The following is a 15,411-nucleotide window of genomic DNA, read 5'->3' on the forward strand; positions in this document are numbered from 1 at the left end:
AATGTAGGCTTTATTAAAAGTTTCCTAAATGGTATTTAAAATAATCTAATATTTCATAGTTTCAGACAAGCCCAGAAACACCAGTATGTTGCATTAAAGTTAAATTTACCATCTTTGTTGCTCAAACGTGCCAAAGAAAATGTGTTGCTTGGTTTAGCCCACATTACAAATGTGAGAACTGGATAGTTTGCCACCAGCCATGAACTCGCTGTTTATAAATAGACAAGAGACACAACCTGTTGACCTGAGACAAAATAAATTCATCCACTGTGGAGAGGATGACAGCAGGGTATGCATAAATTGGAGCGCAAGCAATGTGATCAAAACGCTGCGACAGGGAATTAATAATTCACTGATACTGGGCTGAAAGGAGGAGGCCCAGTGATCCGGGTCCACAACACTTTAATTGAACCTTCCAGGTTAATTAGGTGAAAATATTTTCCTCTATATAATCTCACACTTAACAGGGGAAGGCTTTTCTTCCAAGGTCTGTGCATGTGGTACTGCAGTCATCAGAGTGATCTCTGAGCTCAGTGGTTATCAATATTAACAGACAGAGGGTGTGGTAAGGTCAATACTAGCTCTCTATCCAATTATTCCCTCCAATTTGATTAATTTAAATACGTTTTCTCTCTTACTGACAGCAGTGATTAGCATGTGGCTGGTGTGAGAATGCTTTAGTCTTTTACCTCCGGGTTATTACAAATTTCAGTTTTCATACTCAAATGATAAATAAAACACAAAAGACATCAAGCAAAGTGCTCTACATGCTCATATAGTGTACTTTAAATCCGTTAAGGATGGAGTTTTATTATGCTGGTAATTTTCTTATTTCATCACATTGCATCTCTTACAGCCTATGTGTATTTTCTTCATCTACATGTTTTATGAACCACATTGCGTTGCAGCTTTGTGTATGAAATGCATGTAAATCACATCTGAATGAGGAGCACTCAGCCTGTTGGGTAATTACAATGGCACCCAGTGAGGCGCATACCTTCACCAAGGCCAAACATTTGATTCCACCAGAAGAAACCAGTTTTGTTGTCTGGATCTGCACCACAGAAAGATGGAGAGCAAGAGGAGATAACTGGCTTAAATTTATGTATGGACAGTAGGGACATGTCCCTACCAATATATTTACATGTCTCAAATGATGTTGCCATATTAACTCCCCTCTGTTGTACCGGTAAGATGCAGCGACTACAAGATGCCAGATTTGTGTGTTTTCTGTAAAATGTTGGTTATCATGATAAAGAATGAAAGATTGGAATATGGTGGAATATGGTGGATACTGCATCGCTGACCAGCTGCAGTGGCAGTCGCTCATATAAAACATTTCAAATGTTACTGACTTGAAACTGTTGTCACTGGCCAGAATTAACATAAACTGATATTATATCTGAATTTCAGTGGTCAAGTGTTCAGTAATTTCATCTGAGCCATAAATGTGTTCTGTTAATCCAACAGACAGGTGAGCTGCAGCCAATCAGGTAACAAGCTCAGGAACTGAATGAAAAATGAGATTGAACATCACTTTCACTGTCATGAAACTTTTGCTCTTGTGTTTTCTCTGCTTATCAGCAGTTTAACCTAGAAGAATGCATCCTGTTTATGAAATTGCATTGATTGCATGTTTTGGTATGTAAAATCCTAATCTGAAAATTAACCAGTAACTAAAAGTGCAGTGCAGCGAAAAGTGGAATATTTCCCTCTGGCAAACCTGGCAACCCTAAAATCCCCAGGTCCACTCCATATCAAATAGCCTAATTTTAGACATTGCACTTTTTGCAAACTTAGGAAAGGCAGTGGGCTATCACTCCAGCAGGAGAGCCCTGCTTGTTTTCTGGGGCTGTGGGAAATAATGAAACTGTCATGATTGATGGCTCCATGAGGACCTGACAAAGTTTTGCTCTAATGCTGACTGGCAGCTCAATCTGAACGGAAGTGTCGGGGGGGAACATAGTCAAATGAAGTTGATACAGTTTGTTTTCTTTCATACAAAACATTTACAATGTGCATATAACCGAACACACAGTCTGCTGTTTTATATTCTTATTCCAGGCATGTTTCTGTTCCTGGCCGTGGCAACGAAGTCATTTGTTTTGAGAGTCCTGTGGTTACTGGAGTCTGATAGAAAAACGGCTAAATAATAATCAATGTGTTCGATTGATTTAGTCAGAGAGCCTATCGGTCGTTGTTGGCAAAACGATGACGGGGCAATAAGCTGGCTCCAAGTCGATTGGCAATTTGGCTCCAATAATCAATCAGAGCAGAGAGACTCCAGTTGTCCCTAGTTCCGAGAGTCGGAGTTGCATCGGAAATCTGAAGTTGTGGAGAAGTGTAAAGTGGCGGATGACGGGGTTTCTGCAGCGACATAGGTGCCGTGCGGTTGATTGCGCGGCGCTGCGTGTGCGTGTGCGTGTGCGTGTGCGTGTGCAGCAGCTGCTCCCTCCCTGACTTTGTTCCTCTCCCATGTTCAGTCCTGCAGCGGCGGACGGGCTCGGCGCTCCCGTCGGCAGGAGCTCTCCAGACAACAAATCCCTCCGCGGCCCCGGGACTCAAAGGACTGGGATTATAAAGCGCGCATACCGACCGGAAGCCATCCAGGAGCAACTTTGCCACCGTCTCCGTGTTTTTTCCTCTCCATCAGTCGGCACCTGGCCGCCTCTGTAACAGCTCCAGGCTCTCAGCAGGAAAGAGGATCCGCACACGGTCAGTGGACGATAACTGAAATTTGACTGGATTTTCTGCTCCCTGAGGGTGAGCTCATTATTTTTGCAATCAGCTGCTCCTCCTCGCCTCTTATCCACTTAGGAGTAAAACATGTCATTTCTAGGCTGCGGCTTAGGTGGAAGTTTCTACAGTGCAACACTTGACTTCTGCCCCCTTTTTAATGGCAGTAATATGATGGTGGTGGTGAACTAACTCTGCAGGTTCATACATCAAAGAAATCTGTCTACAAAAGCAGAAAAAGGCCATTTGTAGGGAGTGACATCCTGCTACATCCATTTAATCAGTGAATATTTCATATTATTGCTTTAGCCTACTACAGGCATTTTTCTTTACCATTGTTAAAACTCAGATTGTTTCCCAAGCAGAAACCTTCCTTACTTTGCTCCTTGTTTGTGTTTCCAGGACTGAACTGGGGGCAGCTCTGATCCAAACACAGTGTGAGGAGACGTTAAAAGCTTTTCGGGGGTTTTCCATCCAGGAATGTCTTATTTGCTGTTGTTTGGTTTACTACAGAGCTGTTAACACAGCTGCAGGTGGAATCAGCCTCTGATACCTTTGTTTCTCAAAGCAGATCTGATTGCATCCCTGTGATGGACTAAAAGGTGTGAGGAGGTGGAGGAGGAGAGGGGGCGAGGGTGTCTGCATGAGGTTTACCTTCCTTGAAGGTGAGGAAGTCTATTAACAGCAGGTGCTGGATTATCAGGTTCAGACAGCCGCTCCCTGGAGGGATGAATGTACATATGTTACATAAGGACTGCACTGGGACCAGTGCTGAGCAGCAGCACGACCACAGCTGAATCATAAGATGTGAGGCCATGATTTACATTTGTCTCCAGAAATTCTTACCCACACAGAACACGAGGACCTACAGAGCACGAGACTGAAACATACAACTGATGTGATGTCTTTGATTCAGGATTTCACACCTTTTTGGCGTCTGGTTTTTTGGTGTTTTGCTTTTTTTTAACAAGCCGTGTCTTTGAATGGATCTTAATGAGGACCAAGGGAAACCTGTACAGTGAGCCTTACCACGGAGAGATTTTCATTCTCCTCTTGAGCCCCTCCTGTGGTGCGACTGCTCAGCATGGATCAGTCCCAGGACCAGCCGTTGGACTGGGGCTCAGTGGACCCCAGCTTCTCTCCACTGCGGCAGTATGACGGCTCTCAGGAAAGTCTCAACCACACCTACAGCCTCCACAGCTCTCTGATGCTGCCCTCCACCTTAAGCTCCCCAACTGCCTCCCTCAGTCAACCTCTGCCATCTCTGCTTCCCTCCTCCCTCACTGCACTCTCCTCCCTGCTTCCCTCCCCTCTTCTCTCCACCACCTCCTCCTTATCCTATCAACAAACATCCACTTCTGTCTACCAACCCGCCTCCTCCTTTCCTTTGTCCCTGCCCACCCTCTCCTCTAATGACTTGGCAGATCTGGAGAGCATGCTGCTGTGGACCGTCCATGAGCCCAGCACCATCGCTCTGACCATCATGTACTGCCTCTCCTTCATTTTGGGATTCATTGGGAATTTAATGTCCCTGCGTGTCCTCACCAACAGGCGCAGCCGGCGGCTGGCCAGCGTCAGTGCCACACGCAATCTGCTGGTGAACCTGGCGGTGTGTGACCTGGCCGTGGTGTGTGTGTGCATGCCCATCACTCTGGGAAGCCAGATCTACACGGCCTGGGTTTACGGTGACCTCCTCTGTCGAGCCGTGCCCTTCACGCAGGCCGTCTCTGTCTCAGCCAGCGTGTTAACGCTGACGGTGATCAGCGTGAATCGTTACTACAGCGTCAAGTCACCTCTGCAAGCTCGCTCCATGTTTACCCGCCGCCGAATCTTGGCAACTGTCGCCGTGGTGTGGACGGTGTCCTCGATCATGTGTGCTCCTATTGCGGTGATGAACCGGCGGCGGGAGATCAGCTTTGGGACTTTCGCCATCTTGGTCTGTCAGGAAGAGTGGCCTCAGCATCGCCTTAAACAGGGGTAGGTGCCCCAATAGACTGCGGTGTATATATATGTATGTGCATGACCCAGTCTGTATTACAGGATTCAGACTCATGAATGATCATCATCACTGGAAACAGGGCTTGAGGGTCCTGACACACCAAGCTGAGAGTCAGCTGTGAGTGCTCTTGGCCTGTGGTTGAGTATGGACGTCCATCGCTTTTCGTTCTGGTGTTGTCCAGCCCCAGGTGGTAGTAACCGGCTCTTAGTGACCAGCTGAGCGTGTTGACTCAGAGGAGGTTGTCAATGAAAGCGAGAGAGTGAATTAAACTTTACTGTGCCAGACATATTTCCATTTTATGTTTTACAGTGGCATAAAGATGCAGGCTTAGGTTGCTGTTTTTGTCTTTCTGTGATACATTTTGAATCACAAACACAAATCAAAATAGTTACTAGTTATGACATCGCTCGCAGGCACAGAACATATATGCAGGTGGGCTGTCAGCTAGTTGTCATCTGTAGTCTTTGCATTGTGTGTGTAAGAGCAAGACGTGAGGCAACATATAGCAAGTGTCTGATCAGTCCTCATTTGTCCCAGCTACCTCTCACAGTCTGGTTTGCTGCACCAAGGCCCTGAGATTCCTAAATGGGGATGGATTTGCCTCTCAAACCTGAGAGGTTTTTAAAAAGCTGTGCTGTCAAAACGAGCTCTGTTTTGCACTTCAAGCACAGGTTTAGAGACAGTTTTTTGTTTCCTTTTTTTAATCCCTGTCCCTTTTTCCTTAATCACGCCTTGGCAAGTGGCTCAGAATGACTTCGGTTGTGTACAGTCTGTGCTTTAATCTTTTTAGCTGTTGCACCATTATAGCTTTATTGTCCGTGAATCACTTTGCAACTGTGTGCTGCAAAGTGTGAAGTAGTGTTGATTGTCTACAGATACGCTCCAATCTAATTCTCTTGGGAGGTCAAAGACAGTGCTGCCGGGGATGGTATTGTCATAGGGAGCCTTGTATGTTGAAAATGCAGATCCTGAGCACTGCATCAGATGCACAGATTCCACTGTGTCAACAAGATAAAGATTAGTTTTTATTGAATATTAAGACTATTCACCTGTGAGCGCAGGCATTTTCCTCATCTTGTCAGCCTTGTATGTTATTGACAAAAACAGAAGCAAATTAAATATTCTTGTAAAGAGCCCATTGTGTTCCCGATAATTGTACCCAGGCAGCAGTTCTTTACTTCAAATAGAGCATTTTGTTGCTGTGATAAAAGGGCATTTCTACACAGTATGAGTATGGAGTGTGTAATCTTTACTGTTTCAACACCTACAAATGGATATAATAGAGATATTTTTCATATATGTTTATCTTTTTAGGAAGGAAAGTAATCAGTATCTCACCCTAAATATTCCCCTTGTCTTCTACAGATACAATGTGCTACTGTTCGTCATGCTCTACTGCCTGCCGGTGACCTTTAACCTCACCATAGGCTTCCTAACAGGCAGGCGGCTTTGGGGAGGGAAAAAATCCACTTTTGCTGATCTGGATCCTCGCAGCCAAGCTCTGCACACCTCGCGCCTCAAGACCCGTCAGAAGATCGCCAAGATGGTGGTGTGCCTGGTGCTGCTGTTCGCGGTGTCCTGGCTGCCGCTGTACTTGGTTGACCTTTGGATCGACTGCGAGCAAAGGCCACCGTCTTGGCTGCTGCAGACGAGGCCGTTTGCCCAGTGGCTGGGCCTGACAAACTCCAGCCTTAACCCCATCTGTTACTGTTTCATAGGGGATCTGTACCGCTCAGCGAAGGTGATACGGACGCGATACTACCAGAAAGTCGCGGCTCTCTTCGGCTCCTCCTCATTCTCCAGCTCGGCTGCGGTGGCGTCTCCTGCCGCAGTGATTGCAGACACCAAAGTGACTGATGGTGAGCGCCGCCACATTGCTACTGGTGCTGTGGTAGCGTCTGCATCCATGGTTACAATCCCCAAGCTGCTGAGCCTGGCTTGTAGCCAGGGACTGGGACCGAAGGTCAGAGACAGTTCAGACAGCCGAGCGGGATCCGATCACAGCATCTCAGACTGGTGTCGGTCCAGTCCCAGTGTGTGTGACACCTCTTTGCTGCCCTGCCAGCTCCACACACTCCAGCACTCCATACAAAGAGCAGATGTCCTACCAACAAGAAGACACTCTGTGAATGAGAATGCTGGATCATTACCTGTAAGAATAGAGTCTGTGGAAATAGATGTGCTGCCTTTGAGGAGGCACTCAGGGGACAGAAAATATGGTCTGTCAGCTGATAAGAGAGACATTGCCATGGGCAGACACGTTCTCTGTTCCACCGGGCAGCATAGAAGCAAAACATCACAAGCCTACTGTCTGGTAGGAGACAGGGAGGATGAAACAACCGATATGACCAGCCTGTGAAAGCTGCAGATTATCTGAAGTATCAGCAGGGAGGAATTTCTTTCTTTTTGTCCTACAGGCAGCAAAAACACACGCAACTCCAGGTGCACAGTTTGCAGTTGACAGTGTGGGTTAATCCCTTGCAAATACCATTGTTTGTGTTGAGGATAAACTGATCTGGTCTACACTCTCATTTCCGCGTGTAGTAGTGTCTCTGTACCATCTGAAGCACAGGGGATCCAGGAATGATGTTTGCACCGATGCGTTCAGGTTCAGGCAGGTAGAGGCAGCAGTGATGGAGTGAACCCTGCAGGGGAGAAGTTACAGTGTTATTTAGCCGTGGGCTACAAAGACAGTTAATATTAAGAAGGATGCATTGATATTATATGCAAGTCATATAATAGGCGATACAGCTGCTAGTCACAGTTGTGTCCTACATCTGCTTAAGACATTAACCCAGCAGGACGTACAGTGAGATGAGTTCTGTCTTCATTTTCTTGTTGCTTGGCTCATGGTTAGAATTGTATTTGTTGCTCACAGAAAGGTTAAAGCCCTTTATCTTAACAATTCAGTGTCTGTGTTTCTGACAGCTTCACAGGTTAACATCACTATCAGTGTCTGCAGTCTGTGAGATATGCAGTACCAGTTGCTCGTGTGTGTGCAGTCACACAGATGATTCACAGGGAATATGAGACAGATATGTGATATGTGAAGCAGAAAATGGAAAAATTCAAAACATGGTGAACAGTTTTGATTTGCATGTAATAGCTGTGGTATTGCTCTTTCAACTTTTCAGGTTTATGTCAGTTCTATACCTGGCCCAGCTTTCAAAAAAATGAGCCCAAGATAAGCAGGGTTACTTCATCCAAAGGGAGTTTAAAGAGCCAGTTCACCCAAAACACCCAAAACAAACAAAAAATCTTTAAGTGGTTTCTAATAATAAACGTTCAGTTTGCTCTTGATTTGTGTCGCTGATGTTTCTGATGCATCTGGCAATATGTGATTTTGGTGAATGTAATTTTGTCACAGGATTTAATAATTACATTTAAGATGAAACAACAATAAGCTGACAGAATTGCCATTTCACCTCAGTCTGACACTGTGTTTATGTTAGCTGTTTTCTATTTGGTGGTGGGGGTGGTGGCTCTGGGGGTGGTGGGTATTTTGCCCCATCAGTATAACATCATTTACAGTCAACAGCGGAGTTGTGGTTGTTGGTGAGGGAACATGCCACTTAAATGTGCCCTGTGGAGTTTTTTCTATTTACAAAATCGTGTTTATATTTAGTGTATTTGTCACCAAAGCAATGCGCTGCATGCATTTGCTTCCACGCAAGACATTTACAAAACTTGTTTTGAAAATTTGTTTGAATCCTGCATCCAGGTTGTCAATGTTTTTGCTACTTTGAATAATACATGGACCCTTTTCTGCAGTTTTATTAGGGGTTATTTCCTGAGTTGAAGGCAGCTCCAGTGAAGATTTACCTTCCATTTACCTTTGAATGGCGGAAATCTCAGAGACGGATATCTCAAAACCTGAACGAATCACCCCAAAGTATCTTTCTAGTTACGTCTGGATACCACTAAAGGGGAGAGGGGAATTATTTGTTTTCAATTTGGGTGACGTGACCCTTTAAAAAAATGTCTTTTATTGCAAATATTACACTGACTGTGCCGTGACGAGCAACAGAACAACACAAGAGTACATCCGTTTTGGTATTTGATCACAGGAGCGCACTGGTCCAACCAGAGACGCTGCCTGTTAAACCAGCACATGCCTCGTTGAGTAAAGTACTGAAACTGGGTGCCAAAATAGCTTTAAAGGTTGAAGAACTAAAACACACACACACAGACACACACACACACACACTTGAGCATGCACAGATGCATGCACACAGTCGACAAAATCTAATTTACCCTCAGGCTGCTTCCAGTTGTGTCCAAGACAGAGGTGGTGAATAGCATGAGCTGCTGTGACATCAAGCTGCTAATCACACTCTTGTCCTCGCAGCGAACGGAGAAGTGATGCAGCACTCAAGGCATCAAACTGTGTTGAAACTGTCCAATTTATGTCATTGGATATGGTCGCTTTGTAGAATATCTCAGTGCCATTATGCTGTGACTCTGTCTGTCATCTCTCCTCCTTTCTTTACTTTCATCTACCTCTCTCTCCCTCTCTTTCTCAGTTTTGCACTGTGTCAGTGGAGGGCATGTGTACTCGATTATGTGCATTTGGTGTTCCATTAAAAAAAAGCAAAAAAAAAAAAAAAAAAAAAGCAGGAGTTTTGTCTGTGGTCACCTGTAACTGCGATTGAAACGTCACAGGATTTATTTTAAAAGAACTTTCAACACAGCTGTTCTTAGAAGAACTTTGTCTTAAGCTAATAGAGATGTAAAAAGCGGCGGGAGGCTTGAAAGAGACAGATAAAAGGCTTCTGCGCAGTCTTCACATCCTTTGTCCAATCTTCTCTTGTTCGCCTTAGGCCTGATGAAATCTTAAAGGGATCTGAATTTGGTTGTGGGAAGCTCCCGTTCCTCTATTAAATGAGTTAACAGAGAAGCTGAAGGAGGGAGTCACTCAAAGACAGTTTCCCCAAGTTTGGGAAATGGACATCGCTCTTCCATGAGTTTGATTAGTGACTGCAGAACAACTCGGGCATTTTCATTTTATAATTGTACTTGCTCACCATGTGGGAAAATTAGCAAACAGATTTCAGAGAATGAAACCACTTTGTTGAAGCCTTGGGTGAGGTTCAGGCTTATATTCAGACATTGAAGTTTCAGGGATGGTTTTCTCCCAGAGGTACCCTGTGGAGTTTACCTCTGAACAAAGATCTGTTAATGTTCTTAAAACAATTACATCCCTTCTTGCAAGCCTGCAGTCCTCTTCCTCTCTCACTGGCCAAAATGTGCATCCAGAAACATCATTATCAACATTCAGATTTGTGACAAATTCAAGGAAAAACCCGAATTAATGAGGGAACACATGTAACAAATGAAGACACTTGCATGATATAATTATCATCATAAACCTGATTTTGGATCAAAGTGGTAAGAGTCACCCAGAAAGGTGGTCTATAATTAAGGCGCAGATGGGTGGAGCTTCAGCTACAAAGAAAAAAAGTCATATGGTCAGATGAGTCATCCTCCACTATCTTCTTGACAAGTGGCTGAGTGCTTGTGAGGCTAACGAGCCGTCCAGCTTAAATGATAAATTATGTAGTTAGTTTGCAGTGTCCCTCCAGGATGAGACTGTACGAGGGTTTTCTGATTCAGCGGTATGACATAACACCCCTTTACAAACAGCAGCTGCAAAAATGACGATCATTTGGATAAGTTAAGGAATTGGTCACGGTCGTGATGAAAAGAAATCGGCACGGACCATCAGTAGGAGGTGTGAAGCAAACTGTGGTAATGCTGTTGACGCATCCAGCCGCCTTGACCTCCTGCCTCTGTGGACTTGATGGCCGTTTATACAGTGTCACACCACTTCCTGTGTTTGCTTGAGACGGACTAGAGTCACTCCTCCACACTGGAGGACTTTGTGACTTAAATGTTGACGTATTCTTTATGGATCGAAGAATAGCCAATGCTGTTTATCGGTCATTAGCTTCATTCCAGTTCAAGGGCAGCATCGTTCAATCAATCGTGGACTGTGAAGGCCGAACTGAAATAAAAAGGTCTGGCTTACAGAGGAAGTCCGCTTTGCATCACCAGTTGAGCCTGTCGCCTAGCAACTTTGACACACAACTTTTTTCTTTTACAAAAACTTGTGGTTTTAAGGCCCTTGGTTTTTTAACAGTTGTAGCATCAATTGTTGAACTGAACTGAAACCAAATACTAATTAAAACTTAATCCTCAGGCTCTCTGCTGGCATTATTTGCTGCCATGTTATTTTCATTACCAGCACGCAATTAATTTTGGAATAGGTTGGGCCACGAAGGATCCACTCATCAGATCCTTCGCCCCAAGAAAAGAAGGTTGCATTTCTCAGCTGCATTTGAAGGAGCCTTTGAAATGGGACAGCCTAGTGCCGCCGCTGTGATGCAGTCGGTCTTCAAATGCAGCCTCTGAAGGATGCCGCCCCTGAATTGGGTCACAGCTATAGTCACCAGTCAACAGGACGGACACACATGCTGGTAATCTCCCATAGTTTGAGTAGATTTGTCTCATCAGAGGGAAGAATCGCTACAAATCAAATCAAAGTTTTTATGAATGTTTACTTTTATATTATGTTTAAATGTTTCATCCTTTCTTCAAGTGCTTGTTTAATCGGGTTGTATTCCTTCCCCCTCAGTTGCACGTTCTCAGCATAACCATGGTCACAAAAACACTTGCCTGAAGCAGCATGAAGGATCACAGTGATGTGACTGCAGGTGGCTCTATGTGCTCTCTCTCTCTCTAAGCTGTTGACCCAGGCTAATGATTAAATGTTTCTATGCTGATGAGAGTGGTCTCCTCTTGTTTTTGTGAGCTCACCTCCCTCGTTTCAGCATCAAAATACCACCTGGTTCTAGCTGTGCCTCCCTCCGTATAAACTTTATTGCAAATTTGTCACGTTATCCTCATACACATGTAAGACGAAATAAATGTATTTCACTTCAAGAGAAAATGACTGATGAAATTTTCGGCAGAGCCAGTTTGCAGCTGCATGAAATGTACAACCTGCAGGGACCAGAGTTCGCAGCAGGGCATCTCTGGAAATTGTCAATAGTCTCTTGAACCACTCACAAGGATGTGAACGGGCGGGCGTGCACACACACACACACACACACAAAATTTCATTCCACAATTTCAGATATCCCGAGGACTCATAATGAGGCACTTCAACTCATGATTGCGTTCATTTCTTCAGACATCCGGTCTTGTTGATCTGCTCATATCTTTCCTCCACATCATTTCATCATTCTATGTTTCTCTCTGTTCACTCTGCCGCCCCCCCCACCTCTCTGCCATTCCTTCTTTTCTTTCTTCTTTCTTCTTTCCGTTTCAGTCATCTCTCCTTGCGTCATTGCTGTACCAGTGTTAGAAACCATGCCAACAATAGCCTGTTTCCCTTCCTCGTCCTCCTCCTCCTTGTTTCCCCTTTAGCGGGAAACAGTGTTCCGCCGTTGACAACATGTCAAGTTGCTTTTGCCTAAAAAATTTATCAACCATAGTTCAAAATGAAACATTGATAGCAGACTGTGTCTTGCTAGTGTTGACATCAATTTTTTAATGTTTTTAATGTCTGTGTTTTTTTTTTATCAATGTTTCTGTCTGTTTGTTAAAGGCCGCACCCATCTGCTCATTATTGCACTGCAACCCCTCCCACACACAAAGGAGTTTGTTTTTTCTTTGTTTTGCACACGTTTTGAACTCTGATTGACACATACTACAGTGTGACACATCACATATTAACAGACATTAGCTTTGTTGTGTAAACTTTTGTAAGTCTCTTGAGCTCGGTAGATTAGGTTGCGTGACAGCAGACATTTTGACTGGCAAAGCACAGACTAATCACATAAAGGATGGCTCTGGTCTATTCAGTTGTCGCAGTTAGTCATAACAGTGTGACAGTGAGCCAGCATGCTGAATACCAGGACCTTGAAACTGTATCAGCTACAGTAAATGGAATTCAGCCATTATTGATTTTATTTTGTGCTCTCCCTACTCTAATGTAACTCATCCATCAGATGCCAGTGGAACTCTTCAATTCACAATTTTACCCACAATAAAACCTGAACCGCAGACAAGCCGAAGCCAGACCAGCTGTTATCACCACCAGATCGCAGGAGGATGTTGTGTCCCGTGGGTGTGCATCACAGTCTTGCAGCTAAGGGTGAGTCAAACCTGTTTCCTCAGGCCAGGCGAAGAAAATAAACTCACAAAATTACAACATAAGGGGTCAGACTCTCGGGCTGCAGGCATGTGAGGTAGAAATTATGACATATTTTGAAATTTTCCACATTTTCCACAATTAACTGAGTATCAATTTGGCATGGTGCAAGCCAACCAACCATTAGGCTCACCAACCTGCATTATGGCCACACATTACAATTCATGTACCTGTAATCCTGGCAGAACATGGGAGTTGCTGGGTAACCACTTCCTGAACTCGTGACTTTCAGTGGTGGATTCAGACACTTTACTTCAGTAAAGCTGAAGCAGTGGTATTACATCGACTCTGCTGTTCCGTGAGGTTAAATTACCGTGTTTGGTAGCTGTAAAACAGTTGTCTCTGGTTAAACAAAAAGGATCTTACTCTGTAGGAATCCTATCTGTAATGTTTTTAGAAACATATAATGACAACCTGCTCCTGTAGTTTAATGGACTGTTCCCTCCGCGCTGACGACAACTCCTCGAGGGAATTGCTTGAAATTTGGCACAAACAATCATTTTGAACACAAAGAACAATGAACTGATTAGATGTTGATGGACAAAGGTTAAATGTCAAGATCACTTTAACCTCACAAAACATGTTTTTGGCCATAACACACCAAGTCTTATGCTAATTATGACACAGTTTAACTCAAATCTTTACAAGGATAAAATTAAGTGATGAGATTTTATACCCAGGTGGTCAAAGGTCAACTTCACTGTGACATCATGATGTTCTGCAAAAACACTTCTAGCCATTAGTGAACTCAGGAAGGGGAGATTGTGACCATAGTTCCTGCAACCTGGCTGGATGGCGGAGGCAGATAATAGTTTACATTACAGCAACAGTGTTGTGGTTGCCAGGTGTTCTGATCCTGCTCAATACTGCACCATTTCAAACTATTTTGTTCACCCAAAAACATGGGGAAATAAGATGCAAAAATCCTTTACGTGTTAAAACATTTAAAGTGTAAAGTACTTTTTTATAACAACAAATATTCAAATATCTGTGTTTTGCCAAAGCAGGAGTGACTGCTCCCCTCGGACGCCTCATGACTGCTGCATGGTTTTTCATTGCTCAACAGCAATGAGTGCTCAGTTGCTGTGGGCAAATAGATATGAACAACTGTCAATCATTTGGTTGGTTCTGTTGTCCCTGATGGTTTTAGTTGCTTTTGTGTTTTAATAAACTCTTCACCCTCGGTCTCACACCAACGCAAATGCTGCTGTGATATTGATTCACTCCAGTGGAAAAAGCTGAACTAAAACATCAGTGTGGATATTGAGTGAGACAGTGGAAGCACCAGATTTAAAGAGAACTTCCTCAGATGTGGATTACCCTGGCAGGACGGTGAAAAAGTCTCAGCAGGTATAAAAAAGCAGGAGCCGGATGAACTTACTAACACTGTGTAATTCCTTCTCTAAAGATTCCTGCTCGGCCTTTCTTCAATCACATCATCTCCAAAAACCAGATTCATTCAGCCTCAACTGAGACATTAGAGGTATGACCAGACGAGCAGAAGGTCATCGTCCGCCAAATGTAATTTAGCCAAATAAACAGACGACATTACCCTGCTAAATTTTGGATACCAACATAAGTCTGTCTGAGTTTAAATCTTAAATTCTTCCTTTAACAAATTTATTTTACGTAATTGTTGAATCCAAGCCAACTGTGAAATCCCTGTATGTGTGACTGTGTGTGTTTTTGGTTGCCAAGTGTGGGAGGCAGAAAAAGTGTTGAATAAAGAGTGTGTAATCATATAGATATCACTTTGTGCATTACTGAAACGGGACTGTTATCTCCGTAATTATAAACAATTAAAATATGGGAAGCCTTCTGTCAGCTTTGGCAGGACGTCAGCAGTGCAGCGAGCTCTTAAATGCTGGCCTCTGTTGCAGCTTGTTGTAATGACTTCAGTCATTTGGCAGCTTTGTGTGTAATCCGTCATTCTCAGTAATTGGATTCTTATAGCTGATGCTGTCCATCAACTGTCAGCACTGTTCGCTGCTCCTTTCACTTTTTTAACTTTAACTTTAACTCTTATCTTTATTTCCTTATTCAAACAGACTCAAGCTCAACACACACACACACACAAACTCACAAGTTCATCATTTAGCTAGTTCATCTTTTGCTCGCTGTCTTTTGCTCACTACAACTGTGGTGCCAGCTGTGGTAAGACGAAGCTGAGCCAAAACACTCGTGTTAGCGTCCCTGTGTGAATGTAAACAAACGTGAATTGGCAAACTTTAAAACTTTTGGAGCTAATGAGCTGTGATGGGATTAAACTGAATGGACTTGACAGGTCGAGATGGAAACGAAGTTGAACTCTTACAGAGTCAGTGCTGTGCACTAAGATGAGGATGCATGAGGCATTTAGTAATGAACCAAGGCACTAGGAAGTTATCAGGGCAAAGCATCTAATAGTTGTTATATTTCTCTAAAACCCAAATGTCAACCTCAAATCACCAAATCACCAAAG

The 15,411-nt window shown here is 43.8% G+C and overlaps 1 protein-coding gene across 2 annotated transcripts; it reads left to right on the forward strand.

The window, feature by feature from the left end:
- Positions 1–890: 890 nt before the first annotated feature.
- LOC139636849 (neuropeptide SIFamide receptor-like) lies at positions 891–7,640 on the forward strand. Of its 2 annotated transcripts, none has more exons than XM_071505218.1 (3): positions 891–2,763; positions 3,139–4,713; positions 6,101–7,640. In XM_071505218.1, exons 2-3 carry the CDS (start codon positions 3,821–3,823, stop codon positions 7,092–7,094), a joined length of 1,887 nt encoding a protein of 628 aa, XP_071361319.1. In that variant the 5' UTR covers positions 891–2,763; positions 3,139–3,820; the 3' UTR covers positions 7,095–7,640. The 2 variants fall into 2 exon arrangements, with proteins under 2 accessions (XP_071361319.1, XP_071361318.1); XM_071505217.1 differs by having other exon boundaries at positions 891–2,715.
- Positions 7,641–15,411: the final 7,771 nt, after the last annotated feature.

Source organism: Trachinotus anak, unplaced genomic scaffold (assembly GCF_046630095.1).
Source record: "Trachinotus anak isolate AG129_WGS33_773 ecotype Australia unplaced genomic scaffold, CSIRO_AGI_Tana_v1 ptg000019l, whole genome shotgun sequence".
Classification (NCBI taxonomy): Eukaryota; Metazoa; Chordata; class Actinopteri; order Carangiformes; family Carangidae; genus Trachinotus; species Trachinotus anak.